Source organism: Ciconia boyciana, chromosome 17 (assembly GCF_034638445.1).
Source record: "Ciconia boyciana chromosome 17, ASM3463844v1, whole genome shotgun sequence".
In the NCBI taxonomy this organism is placed as follows: Eukaryota; Metazoa; Chordata; class Aves; order Ciconiiformes; family Ciconiidae; genus Ciconia; species Ciconia boyciana.
Genome location: NC_132950.1, coordinates 6,583,698 through 6,607,707, shown reverse-complemented (window position 1 = coordinate 6,607,707; position 24,010 = coordinate 6,583,698). Strand labels below are relative to the sequence as shown.

General features: G+C 39.2%; 1 protein-coding gene, 1 long non-coding RNA gene and 2 other non-coding genes across 4 annotated transcripts; all 4 read left to right on the top strand.

Annotated features, from left to right (window-relative positions):
* Positions 1-3: 3 nt before the first annotated feature.
* NCBP3 (nuclear cap binding subunit 3) lies at positions 4-18,837 on the top strand. Its single transcript, XM_072882522.1, has 13 exons — positions 4-241; positions 2,000-2,065; positions 3,672-3,777; positions 4,761-4,886; positions 7,760-7,888; positions 10,161-10,234; positions 11,157-11,265; positions 12,023-12,122; positions 12,460-12,566; positions 13,667-13,952; positions 14,785-14,942; positions 16,152-16,316; positions 16,840-18,837. The coding sequence occupies exons 1-13, from the start codon at positions 89-91 to the stop codon at positions 17,073-17,075; spliced, it is 1,815 nt and encodes a 604-aa protein (XP_072738623.1). The 5' UTR covers positions 4-88; the 3' UTR covers positions 17,076-18,837.
* Positions 18,838-20,758: 1,921 nt separating this feature from the next.
* On the top strand, positions 20,759-23,397 carry LOC140660993 (uncharacterized). The gene is made up of 6 exons (XR_012045561.1): positions 20,759-20,832; positions 21,040-21,114; positions 21,842-21,865; positions 22,376-22,453; positions 22,729-22,784; positions 23,232-23,397. It is a non-coding gene; the product is annotated as an uncharacterized lncRNA (long non-coding RNA).
* LOC140661073 (small nucleolar RNA SNORD49) lies at positions 22,156-22,230 on the top strand. Its single transcript, XR_012045590.1, has one exon. It is a non-coding gene; the product is annotated as a small nucleolar RNA SNORD49 (small nucleolar RNA).
* On the top strand, positions 23,085-23,158 carry LOC140661077 (small nucleolar RNA SNORD65). Its single transcript, XR_012045594.1, has one exon. It is a non-coding gene; the product is annotated as a small nucleolar RNA SNORD65 (small nucleolar RNA).
* Positions 23,398-24,010: the final 613 nt, after the last annotated feature.

The following is a 24,010-nucleotide window of genomic DNA, read 5'->3' as shown; positions in this document are numbered from 1 at the left end:
GCGGCTCGGTGGTGGTTCTGAGCGGCGGCGCTCTGTGCCGCGGCGGTGCCGTCTCGCTGGCCGGGCGGAGGGCGGGCCTGGCGGAGCCATGGCGGCCGTGCGGGGCCTGCGGATCTCGGTGAAGGCGGAGGCAACGGCGACAACGGCGGAGCCTCGCGGCCCGGAGCCTGAGCCTATGGAAGTGGAAGAGGGCGAGCTGGAGACCATCCCTGTGAGGCGCTCGCTCCGGGAGCTCATTCCGGTGAGGGGCGTGCGGTGGGGTCACGGGCGGGGGGGACGAAGGAGGGACCAGCTCCTGAGGGGGGGCAGGGTACGTAGGTGGCGGGGTTGAGGGTGGCGGGGAGAAGGGGTCTGCGGGGCTCTGTAAGGGCAATTGGAGGTACCTTCGTGGGAAAAGGGGCGACGTGGGGTGGGGAGGTGCATGAGGAGAAGCGATAGGGTGAGGGTGGCGGGGAGCGGGGCTGTGAGGGGACGTAGAGGTATCTGAGGGGAGTTTGGGGCAAATTGTAAGAGGAAGCGGCCAGGATGTGCTTGGGAGCGAAGGGAATAAAGGAGGTGGTGGAAAAGAGGATTTGGGGTGTAGTGATGGGCTGTAGAGGAAGGCTGTGGATGGGAGAGTGTAAAAAGAGTGCTTGATGCAAGAAATATAGGGGATAGCTGGAGCAGGGAGGTGACTGTGGGAGAGCTGAGTCGGAGGCAATGGGGATGTGGGCTCTGATAGGTGGGTTTTGAACGTTTTCTTCCCCCCCCCCTCCTTCGTTTTTGCTAATTGTGCCTGTATAAGTTTTAGTAGGATCAGGTTTAACACATAAAAATGGGTCAGAGTTCTTCTAACCTCCTAAATAGTCTTTTGCTCTCAAAACTTGTGTGGAAATTGCTTTACAAACTAATCTGTAATTAGCTGATTTACCAATATGCTTGAGCTTCTACCAAATACATGGTCTAAGAGACAGCACCCTACTGTACTTCCTTGTGCTCCATGAGTCAACCTTAGACAGTGGGGGTTTTTAACTTTAAAAATAATGTTTATTTTGCTTTTCTTTTTAATAGTTCTAAACATTTGGCAGCCTTAGACAAACTTTGATGCTGTTGCTAAGAAAAGCGGTTAGATTGTGTGTACTTCGGTATTTCTAAACTGAGACTGGCCTACTTTCTAGAAAAAATTCCTTAGCCAAAGTAATTATTGCAGCACAAGTCTAAAGAACACGTTTGCTCCTCAAGAAAGCAAGATGTGTGCTTCCAGCTCCAAACTTTTGCCAGGTGATGGTCCTGAGGGTGCCAGAATGAAGAGGTGCTATTTTTACATATGCAAACAATGGAAGGGACAGAATTGGGTCATTGGTCCAGGGTCTGTGTGGTTTAGTGCAGTCTTGTGAATTCGGCAGTCCTGACTGATGGAAATGAAACTTGTAATTTTTTTCCCACATCATTCTCTATTCTTACTCTTTATCAGTAGGGTTGTATCAAACAGTAATGTTTCATCTTGCTGGTATTTGGAAGTTGGGTTTGAAATCATGATAGGAATAAAAAGTTACTTGTTTAATTGTGGATGTGGCTTGGTGTTCTGACTTTTGAGACTTAAAGCTGCAAATTGACACTTCAGGAGTCAGGTATCGCTGTTAAGTCTGTTCGTGGGAAATTATACCCAAAACCAAAATTGTGGAAGTTTTAGTTAGGAAAGGTGTTTGATGACTTCCCCTGTATTGCTTAGAGAGAGTAAGTAAAAACCTTAGCAGCGGTAGACACAGAAACTAAATTTTGTCAAAGGAAAGAATCCTTCTAGTAAAGGAAGTTTGGTTCAGTTCATATGCTTTTACCTTCACTGACATCAGTGAGAGTTATTGCTTGTGTACCTGTCTATCTAGGGATGTAGCTTGGAGTAAGGATCAAGGAAAAGAGGATGTATTTATTATACAAATGACCAGATTTTTTTTCAGCATAGCAAGTATGTTGCTTTTGGTGTTCATTGAGATTTCACCACCATTTTGCTTTGTTTCAGGACACTAGTAGGAGATATGAAAACAAAGCTGGAAGTTTCATTACTGGAATAGATGTAACCTCCAAGGTAATTTTTGTGCTATGGTTCTTCAACCTGTTCTAATTATTGCTACTGGAAAGGAGGAACCGTTTCATTTATTTCTTCCCCAACATGCACAGAAGCTTAGCCTCATGTTCAGATAGCTGGCATTTTTCAACAACTTTCCGCTTTTGTTGGTTGTGGCCTGCATCGGGACCTGATATCTCTTGTAAACTCTGAGAATTAGCATTTTTAAGTTACAAGAATTTGTGCACCAAAGCCTGAAAATGTTTCTATTGAAATTGCCTTGGTGCCACTCGATATTGCAAAACAAAGCCCTCTGAGACAAGTCAGCTGCGGGTTTTCCTCTTAGGTGAGTGACAGAAGGAAGAACAAGTGCTTGGCAGGAAAATCTGGTTTCATTGCCTTGTATCTTCCAAGGGCATCTTATTGTTTAATTATTTAAGACATAGTTTGGAGAATGTGAACAGCTGTTGCATTTAAATAACATAAAGTTACATAATTCTGTGGAACTTCCGAAATTTAATCCTACAGCTCATCTTTGTACATTTAATACTGAATTGGCTGTTGTTTCATATTGTACAATTGACCACTATATCTGGCATTTGGTAGCGGAGAAAAGGCATTTAGCCATATACTTTATAGGACTGATACAATTTTACATGTTCTAACAAATATGAATCCCCACCACAGCAGTGTGTTGACAAGGGACATGAATTCCCATTCCCAAAGAGTACAAAAAGGATTTGAGATGAAGACTGAAAATCAGCTTTTTGTCTTCAATATCTAGCTTCTGTGTATTGTAATTTGAAAAATAAGTTGAAGTTCCCCTAGTCAGGGGAAAGCTGTTATCTTTTGTTGTGTTCTTTAATGATGCAACTCTGAAAAACTTTAAGAAATGTAGTCAAAGATGTTTTGGCAATCTTTAAAAACTAGTAAAAAACCTGTGTTTATTTGGGTATCATTGGTGGCAGTTTTTGCTTAATCACAGTTTGTGTTCCAAATTTGACTTTAGTTAGTAACATCCAAAAATGTATAATGCTACCTAATAAGTTCTGTAGAATAAGGAGCTTCTCAGTCAGTTTCAAAAATTGCACAAGATCCACATAAGCTGTTGCTCATGAGCTACTTAAAACCAGTTTGAATTGCCAGTCTAAATAAGATCTCTATAGTCAGCACTCCAGCTAGTATTGTTAAATTCATTCTCACAGAGACAAGTTTACATTTTTGTATATATTTAAAAAACAGATAGGGAAAAATATCTTAAAAAACTAATTTTCCATGTGGTAGAAATACTTGTTTTAAGAGAGGTTTTTTTGAGCACAGCCTCTGTACATTTGTTAAGAAGGAAAAGGTAATGTTACTGTTCCATCACGGAGTCTGAGCATTGTCTGAGATAGCTTGTTTTCCATGCATCTTGATTCCTGTTATGTTGCTGGACCTACATTAAAACTATTATGTGGCACAGAAATGTTTCAATGAATTATTTCTGCATTCTGAAACATACAGGTCTCTTTAGAATTAATAGAATTACTAATATAGATTGTTGCTGTCTGGTAAATTCTATTTTAAATCTCTTGTTGGGAATGCTGCTGTGATTCCTGTTTTGACTGCATTGTTTTGCATTTTACAGGAAGCAATTGAGAAAAAGGAACAAAGAGCAAAACGCTTTCATTTTCGAGCTGAAGTGAATCTCGCCCAAAGGAATGTGGCATTGGATCGGGACATGATGAAGAAAGGTACAAGTTTATCCAACAGTCAAGAAGAAAAGATCCCTTTGTTTACTTCCTCACAGTTCCTTTACTTGATTTATCCTATAATATTTCCTGCATCCCAGAGGTTTTCCCAGATCATTGCCAAAAGAAATAACTTTGGGTTTTTTTTTCACATATTTATTTTAATGTCATTACTTTTTAAACTACTTGACAGTTATCATTTCACTCCTCATTTTACCAACCCCAGAAAGAAGAAAACATTTTTTGTGTACCCTGTTTACTGTTTGGCAATGGCACCTAGTGCTACATGTCCAAGATTCATCTTCTGGGTCAGTGCTGCTTTAAGAATCTTTAAATTCTTTGAAAAGACCTTGGTCACTGTGGATGAGTAGAGGACTCTGTGTCCCATGCACAGTGAGATCAGATTCTGTGCTGTACGTGCAGTGAAGCTGGACTGATTGCGTATGTGCTCTTAGATGGCAAGCTAGGCATGTTGGAATATAAGCAGATCAGCCAGGAGATGTGTGCACAACAGATTGGCACTTTTGGCATCCACTTAGTTCTCAAGGCTTTTTTTTCCAACTGGCAGCTTGGACCCACTAAGCTGTGGCCTATAACAGCTCTCTGTCAGATGATACAAGTGGAAGTGCTTTGTACACATGTCCTGGTCACAGGCCTCATTAGTGTTCTGGCTCTTTAGTACTTAATGGTAGCACTTTGGCAGCATGTTAAAAAAAATGTTTTTAAGGCAGTTTGATTGCTGTGTAGTACCTGCATCTACCAATGTTTGTAATGTTACCTCTTTTTAATTCTCAATTTATTAAAGTTTTGCATTGTGGAATAATAATTCAAGTTACGGTGGTTTAGAATGGTGTACATCATACTTTGCTTTAATTAGCTTCCCTTTAGCTTATTTAAAATGTTTGCTTTATAAACCCATATGTTACTAATATAAAAGCTTGCTCTATAGAAATAAGTACCAGTTTTGTATCTCTTTCTCTTTATAGCAATTCCTAAAGTGAGACTGGACACAATTTACATTTGTGGGGTGGATGAGATGAGTACACAGGACATCTTTGCCTATTTCAAAGAGTATCCTCCTGCTCATATTGAGTGGTTAGATGATACATCATGTAAGTAAACGGAGTCTTTTGCCTGTAGTTCTTACTCTTCTTTTTAGTATCGGTCATGGCTGTACCTCAGATGTCTTAGTGGCTTTCAGAGTCACTGATCTTTGTCTCAGTTTCCCTGTCATTTGCCTTAGTCAAAAGAGATTAAGAAGGAAAGAATTAATAACATATGCTGAAAATCAAACCCACTATCCAGTTGAGTATTTATTATTGGAAAGAGATAGCATAGAATAACTTGCAGGTCTCTAAGTGGAAAAAAAAAGGTCTAAAATTTTGTGCTGCTTACATCTAGATGTAAATAGTATACCTGCTTGTGAGTGTCACAAAAGATGACATTCTGAGAGAAGATTATTGAGCTGTGTGCAGTTAGGCAGGTTGGTATGGTTTTGTGCTGCGAAGGAGCAGACTTGTTGCCATATTTGTTTAGTGGATTCTCAAGGAGAAATTGGTGGAAGAAGGTGGCAGTTGAATGTGATTTACATAGATTGGAAAAGGAATGTAAATTCACATTGCAAGGGCTGTTTTGGGGAGTAAGCATGCAGTGCGATTGCCAGAAAGATACAAGGTTGTTGACAGTCATGCTTTTTTCAGTGATACTAAAGACTGTACAAGAGCTGTTTGCTACCGTTGGGCGCTGGATCATGGAACTGGAAGGGTCTGGGATTGTCATGCGGCTAGAGATCCTGTAACTGAAATTGTAGAAAAAGAAGTAGGAGCCAGGGCAAGTTTTCCAATTGGATTGGGATCGCTGGAAACTGGTTTATTGACAACTATGGCTGAGACCTGAGAATTAGTAGCATGGTTCCCTGGAAGGACCCTGAAGGAATTACGTTTGAGTGCCAAACAAAAGATACGGTATACTACGAAATATTGGTAACCTTGAAGTCACTGTGTATGATGGCTTGATATACTGCCACAGTGAGCAGTGAGTCCTGGGTGGACAGTTGCAGTAAAGAGCTGCTAGATGAACCTCTGGTGATGCATAAGCTAGGAAGTGCACAGCTTAACTCTGTATCTGAAGTTACATTTCTAAGATTGTCTGATTATCTTTTTTCTTAAATGTTACCTGTGTGAATTTAACATGGAACCAGAGTGAACTTGCAGTGCAAAAATGCAGGCTTCAGAGTTGTAATGGTACTTTACCCAATTATAGTTAAAACATATTTTTTTTAGTGATTAATTTGTGATTCACCTAGGGAAGTGATCGTGCCCCTGTACTCGGCACTAGTGAGGCCGCACCTCGAATACTGTGTTCTGTTTTGGGCCCCTCACTACAAGAGAGACATTGAGGGGCTGGAGCGTGTCCAGAGAAGGGCAACGAAGCCAGTGAAGGGTCTGGAGCATAAATCTTATGAGGAGCGTCTGAGGGAACTGGAGTTGTTCAGCCTGCAGAAAAGGAGGCTGAGGGGAGACCTTATTGCTCTCTACAACTGCCTGAGAGGAGGCTGTAGAGAGGTGGGGGTCGGTCTCTTCTCCCAGGTCACAAGTGATAGGACGAGAGGAAATGGCCTCAAGTTGCGCCAGGGGAGGTTTAGACTGGATATTAGGAAATTTCACTTCACTGAAAGGGTTATCAAGCATTGGGACAGGCTGCCCAGGGAAGTGGTTGTGTCACCACCCCTGGAAGTATTTAAAAGCCGTTTGGATGAGGTGCTTAGGGACATGGTGTAGTGGTGGGCTTGGTAGTGTTAGACAAGGGTTGGACTTGATGATCTTAAAGGTCTTTTACAACCTATACGATTCTGTGATTCTGTAATATTCGTGCTGTGTCTGAGTTAGCATGCCAACTACACTCGGTGAAAATTCCAAGAAAAAGCATTGTCTTTTCAGCATAAATTTGTGTTACAGCATGGCAAAAATTTTAACATTCCCAACTGAATTGCATCTCAAGATGTCTTAGCGCAAAGGTGAATTTACACTGTGTTCTGTGTTTCAAACTGATGCACATAAAATGATAAAGGCTTTGAAAATTTGGAAATGTTAGTATCCAGTACCCAGTTAGTGTCTGAGGGTTCTTCACCTTGTAAATCTTGTCTGTTGGAGTAATTTAAGAGAGAATCTTTTATTTTGGGACACTGTATAGTTTTCTTGGTATCTGAATACACTCTGCTTAACAGCAGAGCAGTAAATGACATTTGTTGCTGTATTTGCATTGAATGCATCCATGCAGAAAGCTTTTGTTCAAAACCTGTTTCTAAGCAGTTTTAGCTCTTTCAATTTCGGCATCTCTAAAATGCTTTTAATTGGCCTAAGAAGTTATATTTTAGTACCATCTGCTGGTACTTAAGGCATGTGTGAGCCATGTACTGAATTGTATTGTTAACCTGTGTACACTATAATCTGTACTTGAGCAGTCTCCTATTTTTCCCTATTTTCCTGCTTTTTGGAAAAGATTAACAGAATTCTGCAATAAGGTCCAAGGTTCTGTTAAATTGCCAAAGGGAAAAAAATCAAGGCTGCTTTCTTTTTTTTTCTTTCTTCTTTTTTTCCCCCCTTTAATTCCCCCCTTTTAATTCCCCCATTTGCGTGCTAACACGTTCATGAAATACACTGACACTGATTCAATATCCTAATTTGCTGTGCTCAGGAAGCAGTCTCTAATATATACAGTTGCACATTTCAGTGATTTTGGTTGTGATCAGTTGTTTTATGTGTTTGTGGTCATGTGATGAAAGCTGTGTGTCCTCCAGCTTACCAAGTATGTTAAAGAATATGACTTCCTCTGCAAGAGCTATGTCTGGTTACTTTTTCGTCATGTCACTATATAAGAGCACTTCTGAACTTTGTTAGCAATTTCCCTCCAGTAAGGCAGTGTATGTGACTGCTTGATTATACAAACTGTGTTTTGTTTTTGTATGTGTTTATGTATGTCATAGGTAATGTGGTCTGGCTTGATGAAGTAACAGCAACACGGGCTCTAATAAATATGAGTTCCTTGCCTGATCAGGAGAAAACGAAAAGCAGAGAAAACAATGAAGAGAAGACAGCTGAAAAAACCAAGAAAGGTAGATTGAGATATGCATATGTAGACATCATCTAGTTAAATCAATGAAACTTTAAACTTGTGCTTGGGTACTGCATAATCTAAATTACTGAAGGAGCTTCTATCATATAGTTTCAGGTAAATGTATTCTGCCACTTTAAAAAAGGCTTTCATCTTGGAAACCTTTTGAAGAAGCTGCTTCTTAAAAGGTGGGTTGGAGCTAGACCAAAAGCAGTAATTCAGTTGATACTGAACATGTTAGATGCAGGGTCATATTCAGATATGATATTTATAGTGGTACGTGTTGCACAGAAATAAGTCTGTGTGATGTGCATACAAAGGCAGGAAAAGGATGGATTCTAAGTGTGGAAGAAGCAGGTATAAGAAAATGTCTTATTTTTGCAGTACCACAGTTGATTCCTTTCTTGATACACCACCATCCTTTAAGTATATCGTTCACACTAATGTGACTGTTTCACTTCACCACTGTGTATATCATCTGTAAATTTGGCTATTATACTTTCAAGAAAGAAGCACACTGAAAGGTCAGTTATAAAAGAGCAAAGCAGCGAAGTACATCTTAATGTTGTGATACATCTGGTACCTGAATGCCTTAATTGTAAGTTTATTTCACTTTTATGGGTGTAAATTAAAAATCAGGCTTTTGCTACCTCAGGACTGTTTTGCTGTTAGGCTGGTGTGATAAATCGCTGTGGTTCAAAGTACTGTACCACACAGTACAAAGCAAAGAGAGATGTTGTATTTATTAACTCTTCCGTAGATTTTGCTTAAACGTGCTATGTGAACAAAATGCAAATAGCCAATCTCTCTGTTAGATATTTGCAGTGCTACTAAAGCCTTTCTAGAAAGTTTGGGGTTTAGGGCTTTGTTAAACTTGTGGATCCTTCTAACTCATCCCCTTTTCTTCTTGTTGTTTTTCTCCACAATGCAGTGGCTCCTCAACCATCCATGTGACTTTAATTTTTGGGGAAATGTTGATAATGCTTGAAGTAAGACTTGTTACAAAGTTTTGGAGATCAGTGACTGTCTTGGTTAAATGGAGCATAAATATATGTATTTAATCTTGTTGGCTACAGATTACATATTGCATCATCATTGCACCACATCTCAAAATAAAAACTGTAATCTAAATTACTCCTGTTCATCTGGAAAAGTGGGATATTAGATAAAGTAAAAACTGTTCAATTACATCTTAAGGCGTGAGATGCAGACATACATTGGAGTAATTGGCTGAGTTGCATTCCTTTTTTAGATAGGAATTCGAGGGCTATTTAGGCATTTAGGGAAGCGAGAGACTAGTCTTTACTGTGAGAAGCTTATCATTTTGGGGAAAAAAAAGTGCTTGAATGCTGTCCCTGATGGAACTTAATTATTCAGGTTTGAATTTGATTTGTTTGTTTACCTAAATTCTCGCTTCCATTTCAGTTTGGTTAATTGTGCTTTACTCTTTTCTTTGAACTTGGGTATATTTTCAGGATCTTTTGAACAGCTACTGCTCTCTTAAGTTTTCAAGTCTCTTGTTGGATAAGATTAAGATAAGGAACTCTGAAATATAGAAGAGGGGTTTTTTTTAGGTACTTTGAGATGTTTGCAAATGATATTGGTATATGCTGATAGCTGTCCATATTCTCTACTTTTTTTTTTTTTTCTTCTCTCCCCTCTGAGAACTGTTTGGAAAAAAATATTCCAATATCAGTTTTCTTACTCTGAGCTAAAAAGAACCCTGAAAAATCTATGCAAGCATCTCACAATTTTAGTGATTCTGGAAGTGTGCACTCTTCTGTTAGTTATTTCACTTTGAAATTAAGTCACTAAAGTTTTGGTTTTTTTCCTCCTGCTCTCTCTCAGAAACTTCTAAGCTTTTGAATAGTGACCTGGTTTACATTTTTCATATCGGATACTTTTAGGTACCTGCAGCATTTTAAAGGGAGGCTGAAGGAAATAGGCTTTTATATGCCTTTTACAGTCTTCGCCTTGCTGATCTCTGTCATACCCTGAAATGCAGTGCCATTTCATTTGCTTTCAAAGAATTAATAATCCACATGTGCTGCCGCAGGCAGTTATCTGCACAGAGGCTGCCTCGTTAATGTTATTCTGTGCTCATGCGTGCTTCAAATTTCTGTAGACATTTACTGTTTTGATTGTTCTCTAGGCTGCACAGAAGAAAGGGTAGCACCTTCAGTTTGATTTTAGAGAATGTAGGCAGTAATAATCAAATATGACTGACACTAAAATGGAGGTTATTTTTTTTCCCCAATTATTTTCCTTCTTAGAAAAACAGGAGGAAAGTTCTGATGATGAGACAGAAGAAGGCGAGGTTGAGGATGACAATCCAAGTGACGTTGAGGTCGGTACAGAAGGAAAGTGAAAACACTGTTACAGAAGTTGTGCTCTGACTGGTGTAAAGGCTTCATAACATTATAGTTTTAACAACAGATATTTGCAATTCACAATTTAATTATCAAAGTAAACTAGATGGGGAAATGACAGGAAGTGCAGATATGCTGTTGGTGAGAATAGCTATGTAAGAGTGTTTTGTGAAAGTAGATTTTGAAGAGTGCTAGGGCATCCAGCATGTAAGAGCTAGACCGGCTGCTCTTTTCTGCTGAGCGGAGGCAATGAAAGAACAATAATGGAAGGCAGCGGCCTTTCAGCAGTGAAGGCAGTACTTAAAGAGACAAATAGGATTTAGGCTGTCCATAGATATGTGTGGGAATCAGCATACGCATTGGTGTTTTGTAAGTGATTTAATCTTCACTGGCTGAATATATAATAGGTGTGATTAGTATTTTCTTTAGGAATGGCTCAGTGAACACTCATATATCATGGAAGTCTGAATTTTAGTTTCTATACAGCAGATATAAATGAAAAAAAAAGCCTTTTAGTCATTGTGTGAGGGCATGAGAACCTGTTAGTAAAACCATTTAGATATGAAACAAGCAAAAAAAAATCAAGTAGTTATTTTCAGTGTCCAAGTTGTGCTATTTATTTTCTGCATTTTGGTGAGTAGTATAGTGTCATTTGAAAGTTATTTGATTTAATAATCTGAGATAATGTTATGAAGGAAGAGAAGGAAATATTTTAAATCTTTTGGGCAAATCAGTCTAAAAATTCACATCAGTTTGTCAAGAAAAAAGCAGAGTTCATGTGAACATAATTTGAAAAGTAACTTTCTTAATAATCCGTTGATTGCTTCTCTGTAAGCAATCCATTTTTGTTCAACAGTAATTTTATTTTTGAGTCCAAAATACCTTTTTTGCCCCCCAAAGTTGGATGCCCTCTCCCAGGTAGAAGAGGATTCTCTCCTGCGTAATGATCTTCGCCCTGCCAATAAACTGGCTAAAGGAAACAAGCTATTCATGAGATTTGCTACTAAAGGTAAATGAACAGCTTAACAAGCATAATGAATTAATCGCTTGTTGTAGTTTTATTTGTTGACTAATTAATGACTTGAAGCACCTAATTTTTATTTGCAAAATTGTTAGGTTTTTTGTTAATCATTAGGTATTAAGATTTTGCAATAAATCCACACTTAATGTGTGAATTAAATACAGTTCAAGTGGTATGAAAATTATTGTACATAAAATTTTTATCTTGGGCTCAGGGCATTCTTCCCAATACCATAGAATAGGTTTTATGATGCCCTTCTCTACAGAGGTAAATTTCACATTTTTAAAATATGAAAATCATTTGAGATACTGATGAGGTATTAGTGGAAATTATTGCTAAATACTAAATATTGCTTAAATGATATTATGAGTGAAATGAAAATCCATATGATTTCTGGGCCATGTGGGAAGTGACACATCCATAAAGAAAAGAAAGGTCATGAATAAGGTAAGTATAGCCTCCAGCAGTTACGGTGGGATGTAATGCTCTGTTGAGATGATATGTAGAAACTCAGTCTCCCTAGAATTAAGTTTCTAGACACAAATAAAACTGTGGCAGTAGGAGAAATTTCAGAGGTGTCAGCAAGATTGTATCCTTCATGAAGGACATTGGAGTAATGCTGACCTGTAAGACATATTCAGTCTTAATTTCACTCTCTATGTGTTTGACTGGATGGTTATTTATTTTTATGCTAGTGTTGTAAGATACATTCTAAGAGGTAAAAATTCCTTTATGTTTTTTTCAGATGACAAAAAAGAGCTGGGAGCTGCAAGGCGAAGCCAGTATTACATGAAATACGGCAATCCGAATTATGGAGGCATGAAGGGGATTCTTAGCAATTCTTGGTGAGTATTGGATAGAGGAGTTGGAACATTGCAGGTAATTGGACAAGATAGTCTAAAACTGTTTTAATTTGTGGATTTTCTTTCTGTTCAGTTTATGTAGATGCTTCTTATGTGTAAATAATGTTTTTGCAATGTGACTGTGAATTTGCAAGGGGAGTATTTTTTCATGAAAATAAAGAATGTTTATATTCAAAACATTCAGAACAGATCTCTGACATAAATGTATGTCCGCTATTAAAGTGAGTGATAATTGCATATGCTTAATCCAGGACTGAATATGGCTTATTTGTGGTGCCTTTTCTGTGACAGGTATGTCATTCTTTTTGTGGTGTTTCAGGAAACGAAGATACCATTCACGTCGAATCCATCGGGATGTGATAAAGAAAAGGACGCTTATTGGGGATGATGTTGGCTTGACTCCTCCTTATAAACATCGTCATTCAGGTAATTGATGCCAGTATGTTGACCCTGTAAGAACACAACTGGGGAATGGAGGGCTGGAAAGGACCTTAATCCCCTGTGATGTGTGAAAGTGAAGTGTACTTTTAAAAAATATATCTGTAACTGAATCACATGTTAAGAGTTTGCAGGGAACAACTGAGGCAGCAGAAGCTTGACGCTGCTCAGTGTCTTGCCAAAATAGCTGCTACTTTTTATGTGATATTTTTCTTTTACAAATTTAGGACATGGGGGCTATAGCATCAAGGGCAAAAAGAAGAGCTAACTTCCTTAAACTTCTTGGCAATTTGTCGTACTTGCTGTGTCAATTCTTCTGTTCTATGAAAAAGCAAGCTCTAGATGTAGAACAATAAAGATTAGAAAATTCTACTAATTAGGCTTGAATATCTTCATCTGCTCCCAAAGGTAGGGGGTGTGCATTAGAAAAATAATTGGTGTAAAAATCTTTGACGTGAGACAAATATAGTGTCAAAGTTTCATACGAGTGGCCTGTTAAAAATACAGTCATGGATGTATCAAATCTTGTGGAAGATTTTGCATGTTGATAATGTACTGCTTTCTGAAAAGATGCTTGCACACTGATGGCTAAATTGAAGTTGTTGATTTATATTTAAATCAGTATATGTGATAAATTCATACTAATGATATGTGCGTTCTTTTTGGCGTTACTGTTTACAGGACTTGAAAGGATTATCGCGGAGCCAGCAGTTGGCACATTAAGCCCCCCAAGATCATAGGAATTGTTACGTTTAGTTCAGGAAGTATGAACTGCCCCTACTACAAGAGGCAGTTGTACTTTATATATTCAGTCCAGCTTCATGGTTGAGCAGGCTTCTGAGATAATGAACACCATGGACTTTTTTTTTCTCCTGTGGCGATTTTCTTCCACTTAGGCTGTTCTGTAATATAGATTCCACTCATAATATTTTGCAAAATATTCTCTCTCTTTAGCCTTAGAGAACTACAAAGACTCATTTGTAGTGGATCATTAATTACAGTGATTTTTTTTTTTTTGGCCTTGCTTTTAAGGTACCTTATATGAATGATAAACTTCAGTTTATCAGAATCAGTTTGTTTTGCTACAGGCTTAGTAAATGTTCCTGAGGAGCCTATTGAGGAGGAAGAAGAGGAAGAAGAAGATCAGGATATGGATGAAGATGACAGAGTTGTGGTAGAGTACCGTGATGAACTGCAAGCTTTCAAACAGTCCCGAGACCGCAGTGCAGCAAGACGATCGAGTGCTAGTGCATCTGATTCTGATGAAATGGACTATGATCTTGAACTGAAAATGATATCAACACCCTCTCCCAAAAAGAGCATGAAGATGACAATGTATGCAGATGAGGTGGAATCACAACTGAAAAATATTAGGTAAAAGTTTCTTATTCTTTGAAAGTATCAGTGAAAAAGCATTCTAAATTTTAATTAGTGACAGAGCTGTCAAAGCTTAAAGACAAACTATTGAAGCTACTTTTTCAATTCTTAGCCTAATTTTGTAGTAGGTATTTTAAAAAGAAATACAAAATACAGAAAACAGTGATACAGGCTTTTAATTACAATTAACATTTTTAAAATATAGCTTTCTTTGCAGATTTCTGTAAACCTCCTTATTGATAATAATGAAGCTCAAAGTGGAGTCAATAGAAATTTATGCAAGCAAGCACAATTAACTTCTTGCATTTTACAGCTAGGCCAGGGAGAAAGAACTCCTCTTTCTCTTTTCCCTTTATCCCGTTCCTCTTTTCTCAGAAAGAAGAATAAACCTTAAGTGATGATGACAAAAAGGAATTTATGTTCATTATGGGCATATTAGCCAAAATCGCATATATTGGAGATTATTAAAATAACTTTAACATGTGTCCCTTCAGTAGTATGATTATACTTCATTATAACGTCAAGTGCTTTAACAATCTTGAGGTTACTTATCTGCTCTGAATTTTGACCCAGAGGCACAGCCTTAAGGAGACAAACTCAATACCTGCCTTGAAATGAATACTGAGTTATTCATGTGATTATTGCTAAACTTAGGATTCTGACTGGAGCACCTGCTCTTTTAAGTCAGTGGTTTTTACCACTGTTTCTCAGTAGAGAAATCCTGATATTACTGTTTTCTGTGATGTAATTTTACATACAAGAAGACTTAAGAACTATACTAGCTTTCATTTAATTTAAGGGATGTTAAATCTATTATTATTTTATTTAGGAATTCCATGCGAGCAGATAGCATAGCAACCAGTAACATCAAAAATCGGATTGGCAATAAAGGATCATCAGAGAAAGTTGCAGATGTAAGACTACTGTTAGAAGAAAAGCGTCAGAATAATACTGGGCCACGTCAGCCAAACAGCACTGTAAAATCAGGTAATTTTAAACTCTTACATCGTGCAGAATTGTGACTGGCTCATTAAAATGGATATATTCATTTCACATCTGTGCTCCACTGCAACTTACAAACCGGAGGGAATTCTGTTCAGCAGCAGTTTCTGCATCCATACAGTTAATTCTTCCTTGCTAAGAGACTGAGTTGGGGATTGCTTTGGGGAAAAATGAAGTACATTTGAGTGAAAGAGTGAAAGAGTGACATTTATTTTTATCTAATTCATTTGCCTGTTTCTATTTCCCCCCACTTTGTCCTTTTCGATTTGCTTGCTCCTTGAGGCAGAGATTCTGAGAAACATAGCATGTGGGGAGGCTCACGTACAAAATGAAATGTGAAACACTAGCTACTTACATGAAAGAACACGTATTACATGAATATAGATGTATTTTTCAATTAGCAGGGTTTATTTCTGGGCTTAATTGACTGTTGCTTTTTGACTCAGGTATGTGTAATTTTGGCTACTTCTGACATATGTAGTATCCAGAGGATTATCTGACTGATAAGTGAAAGATACTTTTTTGTATCAATGTAATGTAGAAGTTATGTTAGTATATTTTACCCCTCCTGCACATTTTTGGGCTCTGACAAATTGGCACATAAATCCTATAACTTCCTTTGCCTTTATGTTTTTGTTTGAACCTTCTTTAAGACTAGGAATATCTCGCTAAGCCAGACAAATTTCAGAATGTAAGACTCACATCATGGGTTAAGTATCAATATATTTAGGATTCTTATATTCTGTATTTTATTCTGCAAAATATCAAGCAGTATTAGAATTCTAAAGCAAGGTATCTATTATCGGAAAAGAATCGTTGAAGGCATACCAATTTTTCTGTAATCATACCTCATGCTGGATACATACATGCTGTGCTGCTAAAACAGAAATGCAGCAAGCCATGGAATAACTTACTTTTTTGATCTTCTGGACATAGCACAATCTGAAAACATTACATGTCAAATTTATTGCCAAAAAAGAGAAAAATGAAATCTGGATAAATTTTATTGCAGACATTGCCAGGACTGAAATCTGAGTATGAAAGACTTAATGAAAAGACTACAGAAAAGATAAAAACAGAGAATCTGTCTAATTTCAAGTTCTTCAAATTGCACAACGAGCATAAAATTAGCTGGCAGAACTAAGGTAAATGCATCATGGTTTTTGTCATTTTAATCACTGAAAATATCCCTAGATGTGCGGCAAAGACTGGGAAAAAGACCACATTCTCCAGAAAGTAAACCTCCAAGTAGTACAGCTGCTCCTCGTCGAGAACCAATATCAGATGTACACAGCCGGTTAGGAATCCCCAAGCAAGATGTAAAAGGCCTCTATTCTGATACCAGAGAGAAGAAATCAGGTTAGTTTTTATGGGGAAAATGTAATACTGCAATGCCTTTGATTTTAGAGTATAAGAGAAATTTCAGCAGAAAATCATGAAGGATGTTCAATTGAGTGCAATTAAAGATGAATTAGCAAATGTTTGTTCAGAGCTTTGAAATCTAAATACATGTAGGTAGGTTGAGCTGAGTATTTTTATGAGCAGTATTTTTATATAGGTATGCTTAAAAGTAGAGGACTACTTTAAAACTGTGGTCAAAACAGGGCACTAAAACAAGTGTAATGAATGCAATGGCACTTCAGACCTGTGCGTAGCATTCTCTGCAAATGGGAAACAGTGAACGGAACTGCACTGAGCCTCCCATATTTTAATTTTGACTACTGCTTCAGAGCATAGTAAGTTCCATGCCAAACATTAAGGTGGGAGGAGTGTGAGGAGTTTAAAGAGATGCAGTGAATTTAAGACTAGGTTCCTCAGACTTCCTCCAGAATTCCTTAGTCCTGTCTTTTTTTAAAAAAATGTTTGTTTTTCATCTGATCAGGTAATTTATGGACCCGATTAGGGTCTGCTCCGAAGACACAAGAAAAGACTACAGATAAACCTGAAAACTCTGTGGCATCTCCAGAGGAAGATGATTCAGAGCTCCAGCGGGTTTGGGGTGCTCTCATTAAGGAAAAAGAACAGTCTCGGCAAAAAAAGAGTCGATTGGATAATTTACCATCTCTACAAATTGAAATCAGCCGAGAAAGCAGTTCTGGATCAGACACTGAATCATGATTGTTTTTACATTCTGATCCTCAAGATTGTGACTCTGCAGTGTGGCAAGATTTCCTTTGCCCAAAAGCTGGACACTGGCAAAGACTCTGCAGTGAAGGTTCCAGAAGTGTCTCTGTTCCTTTTATACAAAAATAGAGATGCATATACCACTTGAAACCTAAAGCAATCACGTTTGTCTGGAGTCTGTGGTTGGCCCTGTGTTACGTAGGGCATTGTCATATATGTTTATTACAGCAAACCTGTAGTTAATTCTAGCAAAACACTTTTCCCCAAGCTTTGAACTTAAAAGAAGAGGCAGAAATGCTCCGTATTTTTAAGAGGACCATTTTGTTCTTAATATTTTTAACATGGAGCCTTTTAACAAAATATTTTACACAGTTCATCCAAAGAACAGGGCATTTCATAATCAACATCATTGCCTTGCCCTTCTGGCTCTTACCAGCACCTTTCCTTTCCTCTTGAAATAATAACAATAATGCTTCTTGGGTAGGCAGCCAGCATGGATAAAGCATGAAGGGACTATCCTGTTCCCTTCCTCCAAAATACTGAATGTAAATCGAAGTTAAATGTTTTAATACAGTGAAATTTCACATAGTATCCAAGTAGCATCACTGCTCTCAAGGAATTCTGCTCATTTATTTTGGTGCTACTATGTTCTGCTGTAGTAGGGATTGAGATGTTCAAGACTGCAAAGCTGGATGTTTGAGAATTGTGTAAATTCCCAAGGGTTTAATTTTCTTTTTTTGTTACATGATGAGAAATTACATTTCTTTCATCTGTATTATGTTTTGAAGAAATCTAACAATTTAAAAACATACACTTTTATATTTGTGAGAATTTTCCTGTTGGCCACAGTGAAAACTATAGTGGTGTTTTCCTATGTGCTGTTTAATTATATATACATATATATATATAACTGAAAGAGAAGAGGAAAACTATAGGATCACTGTCTCATGTCAATATTTTTGAATGTTCTTATCGTATAGTACATGTGGATGTGCACATGGTTGACTTGTTACATTCAGCTTTTTTACCCGCATACCCTCTCTAGGTAGGAAAAAGTTCAGATCAGTGTGCAACTGCAGTTTTTTCTTGTTGCCTATGGCATCTATTTTGATTGCCAGTAATTCTAAATAAGGAATAATGCTAGCACATCACATTCTGGTAAACAAAACAGGTAGCAAAAACATTGTCTGCTACATTTTGATCATCTGAAAATTTGTTTGCATTGTCCCTATTTCATAGGTTCTGTCAGTCCAAAATGTCTATGAATATCTCTTCCCCTTTCTGCTTTTTAACAAACAAATGTTTTATCTTTTTTTTCCCTGTTTTTGTACTAAGTTGAAGTAGGTTTGAGGCTTCACAAAAGCAAGGAATCTGCAATTAACTCTTCTTACTGCTTTATTATGTGTAAGAATAGCAGCATGTAAAATTCAAGGTAAAAATGAAAGGTGCAGTGACTAGAAGGGTAATCTGGGGACTGACTGGGCTTCAAGCCTTATTATTTCCTTGTTTTGTGACACTCATCTTTGATTTTATATTTAATTATTGAATATATAAATATGTCTCATAAAAAGTACTGTTGAGAGTAAATGACTGCAATGTCTGATCACTGTAATAATTAATCTTAACGTGTGCTTTCATTAATACCCCTTCCAAAGCTTTCAAATAGAATCATACCCATACCGTACTCATTTCTCAAGATCTTGATAAAACTTATTTAACCAGTGTCATTTTGCCAGTAAACCTTTGTGTTGTATTACTGCTTTGAATCCCTGATGACCTTTCCTTTTCCTGAAAGGAGATGGTAGATATGAATCATGCACCTGGCTTATGAAGACAGGCTTCTGTACTGTTGTGAATCTTTGCATGTTTTTAAGCTCAGCAGCTGGCTGCGGTCTGCTGTTAATGTTGCTGATACAGCCACTGTGTTTCCATGTAAATACTCATCACTTGAGCCTGGTGAAGGACAGACTAAGTGGTATGAAGGGCAGAATGGGAATAGAGAATTTCTTCAACTGATACAAAAGATCTGAACTAATGGTTGTATGAAATCAAGAAAAGCGATGTAGGCAATGGCTTGTGTTCAAGGAAGAGGAGCCATTAACACGGTCTCTGTCTTCCAGGTAGTCATAAATACGCCTTACAGATGCTTCCACGTTAGTCGGGTCTGTTGTCTTTATGGTTTGGAGGGAGGGTTATGTGTGTTAATGAGACCATGGTAGCTTCGCTGCAAGAAAAACAGACGTTTACTGTTGAAGGGACCTATAGAGAGGTGTTTTTTGTAACTGATTGTGTGCCTGGTTTTGTTTTTTGATGATGTACAGAGAAGCCTTGAAAACCGTTTGCTGGTATCAGGAATTCTAGCTTTGGTCTTCCTTAGTTACCTGAACATGAAGTGCTGGGTTTTGATAATTAAAAATGAGCACTGAATCTTTAGTGAATGCTTTTTCCTCAACGTGGTTAACTTAAATCTATTTGACCTAGAGAGAGATTGCACAGAGAATTTTGTTGTAAGTCCCCTTCTCTCTGTGGTCAGCTGTTTTGCTCTTAGCTAATGTGTTCTTGATCTTTCACTGAACTCCCAGATATTAGTGTATTCCAGGTTAGACAAATTACCATTTCAAGGTAAGGAGCAAAATTAAGTAATTGGAATTCTTTGCATAATAAAAATAATCCAAGGCCTACAAAGGTCACCTTCAAGGAATTTGGTGCAGAAATTAATGTTCAGATACTGACAAGTGCAACCTATGTATTCTACTAAAATGAACTTGGGTTGAAAATTGCAAGGAGGAGAAGTTCGGCTTTGGCTTTTGCTGGAGGATCTATGCCTCGGAGGAAAAAATGGTTCTGAATTTTAGGTGACTCGTTATAGGACCACACTAGTCCTTCTAGGACGTTTTTGCTGTTTTGAAAAGGTATTTTTTTGGTAAATGGTTCAGGTGACTGTTACGTTGTGCAAAAGAAATTGTCGTGGGGTCTGTGGGCTCTGTGCCTGCAGCTGTCCTCAGGCAGACTCTGAACGTGTGGCCTTGATGGTGAGACTTGAAAGCGAGGGCTTTTTTTTTTTTTTTTTTTTTTAAGATGATGGCTGATGTGTTTGAGAGGGAAAAGGAAAGCAAAAAAAACCCCTTATTTTCAGTTCAGGATGACACTGTAACGTGAAAATAGTGAAACTTTTATTTAAACAGCTGTTCTATTCCAAGTAGAAGTGGTCTGAAATCACACTGACCTATCCAGTTTTGCTGGAACATACGCAATGAAGGACACTGCTGCACCGCTTCTTGGTGAAGGGCCCGTAGCTGGGCCCTTCCTGGGCTTGTGCTTTCCTGGGGCCAAGATGAGGGGCCCTGCTTCGAGGTGTAGCCTGTCCCAGCCCAGACTTAATGAACCCACGCTCCTGCTTTCAGCCGAGTAGAGAGGTGCCTAAACTTAGGTCCTAGCGAGGCCGAGAGAAGCCCCAAGGCCCGGCTCCCTCCCGCGCAGCACTGCAGGAAATGGACGCCTCGGCCCACCCCCGCCTTGCTGGAGGAGTGGCACGGCCTGCCCCCTCCCGCAGGTTGGTACGTCCCAAGCCTTTATAAGCGGCCGCCGGGAAGATTCGCGCCTTTTCGTCCTGCGTGCCTGGCGACAGGTAGGGGGCCGTGCGCGGGGCTCCCGCGCGGGGACGGGGCACTCGGGCGTCGTGGAAGGCGGGCGGGGGAAGGCGGAGGCCCGGCTTGCGGAGCGAGGCGCCCTTATCATTTAGCAGGCTGAGGTGAGGGCCCTCCCCTCCCCCCGGCAGTGGTGGCGTCCGCGGTGCCTCCCCGTCCCCAGGGCCGCTCGGGCTGGGCCCGACCATTCGAGGGAGCGAAGGGGGGGTATGAGGGAGAATGGGCCGCGCTGGGAGAACCGCCCGAGTGCCGCGCGCAGGGGAGGGGTGTGGTCTCGGGGCACGTGGCGCCTGACTCCCTTGTCCCCGCAGGCCGGCCATGCAGGCGGCACCGGGACCCCGCGAGCGGGGCCGGAGCTGCCCTAGGGCTGCTGAAGCGGCTCTCCGGTAAGTTAAAAAGGGGCTCGGTTGGGTTGGGAGGCCTGGGAGCTCGCTGTGTCTGAGGTAACGCCGGGTATCGCTGCTGTTGGCTGCCTGAGCCGCGGTCGGGCTGGTGCTGCCTTGGGCGAGCCCCGCGGGAGGGTAGAGCCTGTTCACAGTGGGTTGCTGCCTCCTCATGAGCCTCCTGGCTGCCCTCCTGCCGGCCCCTGGCTGCTCACAGCCTCACATGCTGCGGGAGCAGAGTCCTGCCGAGCTCGGAGCTCCGTAAGGGCTGTGGAGGAGAGGCTTGCGTGGTTAGTGCTGGGCGTTCGTATGCCTTCTATGGATTTTTATTTTTAGGGCGCTATTTTTAGCGAACAGGTCTTTTTTGTTTGTTTGTTTGTTCGCTGTGCCAAACCCTTTCGGTGCAATGAACGTTACAACCTTAGAATTGATGGTGTGTGGAATTTCAGTTTAAAACTTGCCCTTATGGGGAATGCAGTCTGGCAAGCTGCGTAAGGGAGATTCCCAAGTTTCCTGACTAAAAACAGTTTAGAGAGGATTGTTGACTACTAAAAGCTCTCTGATAAAGATTTTGGTGCTTCATGATAGAAGCACAAATGTGAGTGGAATTACAAGCAGGCTGTTGGTGGTGAGGTTCTGGGTTTTTTTGGTTTTGTTTTTCTGGGTAAACCTACTTTATAATTTTCTAAAGAGTATTCTAGTAACGCTTCTCTTGCTTTTATTCCTACAGCAGAAAGATGTCCTGAAGTAAAGAGTAAGTTAAAGTTTATTTTGTACTAAGGTGCTCAAAGTGGTTAAGAAAGTTCCAGGCCTTTACTTACATGATAATGATGTAAAGCAGTTAAATACAGGACTGCTAGTCGAAAATAACCTGTAACAATTACATCTTAAAAAGTTAAATAAAAACTAATTAAAACTAATTTTACATACCATTAAGGTGACAGAGCTAATGCCTTTTATAAACAGAGGGGAGAATGTACAACTGTCCGTTCAAGACAAAACAATTACTGCGTTTTAAGTAATCAAATACAAAAGTTGTTGGCTGTTGATGATGATAACCCTGAATAGGAAGTGCCGTCAGATGCGAGAACTGACGATAACCTTCTTATTTGTCTGAAATACAGCTACATGCATGCAGAGTTTGAGTTCTAGAAATTAGTCTTCTAGAACTAATCAAGCAACTTATGTATGCTTGCTTTCTGTGAAAAGTGTTCTTGTCACATGTAACATAGCTTTACGTCCATCTGTTTCACTTTCTCTGCAGAGCCTGGTCTTTCCAGATAAATGTGACACAATTAGGACTGGGAGCAGGTCGCTCTTTGGAGATGGCCCTAATGTGAAGGTAAGTGATGAATTTCACTGGACCGTGTAGAGCTTTATACCAGGTGGAACCTAAGTCGAGAATAAATGAGGCTTATAGGCTGCCAAAAACTTGAGAGGCATATTTTGTAAGGTTCAAACTTTATAGCTTAAATCAATCTGCTCTCCCCCCTCTCTTCCTCAAAATTTAAAGCCCTGTGATAGTTATTTTCTGGGTATCTCCATATTTAGGTATAGCTTGCAGGTTTTGGCTGCCATGTACTAATTGTTACTAATGTCTGCCAATTGATGTTACAGCTCTCCACAAGTCCTGTGGAAGGCATTGAGACAGCAATAGCAGGAGATTCTTCTGGGTGAGTTTAATATTTGGTGTGCTGTTAGTTCTATGTGATGTTTTTTTGGTTACAGTCTCGGAAACATTACCTAGTTGAGAACATTCTCATTGGCTATGGTTCTATTTCTGTACATTCATAGCTCTAAAGGTATAATTAATGAAGTTCTAGGCCAAAAAATACTTCTATTAGACTAAAATATGCACAGTAAGTGTATAAGAGCAGCTGTCTACTGCACTACAGTTTTGCTGACAGCACTGTAGAGCAAAAGGATAAAGGTCTTGCTTCTGCTAGAAATGTATCGATTTACCTAAAGATATCATATGATGAAACTAACCAAAAATTGCTGGAATTACCGGCAGATTGACTGGTGGTGAGCAAAGGTTTTTCTGATGATATCCCTTACATTAACAAATGGGTTAATACTTTGTGTTGAATAGTTAACTGATCCATGCTGTTGTATTACAGGTGTTTATGCTGAAAACATCTCAAGAAGAAGGAATCCTCCAATAAAACGTGTTTATGGGGACTAGTGTTTGTAAAGACTACATATTTTTCTGCCCTAAGATGTTAAGAAATGGTAACAGTTACACTGTTTTGATTACACATATATTAAAATTCTCTCTCAAAAAAAAAAAACAGCTGGGTCTGCTTTTGTCACTTTACTGCCTTAAGGAATGACTTTCCATTATGCAACACATTTTTAATAAACATGCTGAGCACTGCTATAATTTGCTATATGATAAAGTAGATGTATACATGCTGCAGTATAATTACAGCAGGTAATGTAAATGGGTTTCAGCTGTGTAAGCATTCTGCCTGATGTCTGGTAATTTAAACAGTTTAAACAAGTGATACTAATACTGCTGCTGTAATTACTGGAGAGATTTGGCCTTAATAGCCCTAACAGCAAGAAGAGCAAATGCAACTATTTCTGTAGCTTGCTCCAGGCTTGCTATTTCTTCATTATTTTGGCCTCAACTTAAAGTCTGCTACAGAGGTAGCAGAGTCTGTTCCTGCAGCACTGGCATTCTAGCTAATGTTCTGCATATCTCCTAAATAGTAGTCCAAATGTGCGAATCTAAAATTAATTACCAGATATGGAAAAAGGGAAAAGAGACTCATACTCTGCAACTTGTCAGCATTCTTCAGTGTCGCTAGTAAGAGGAAAAAAGGCTGCTTTTGTGATAATGTCTCATTCTAATGTTGGTCTACAATGGAGATTGATAAACAAGGTAACAAGTTTT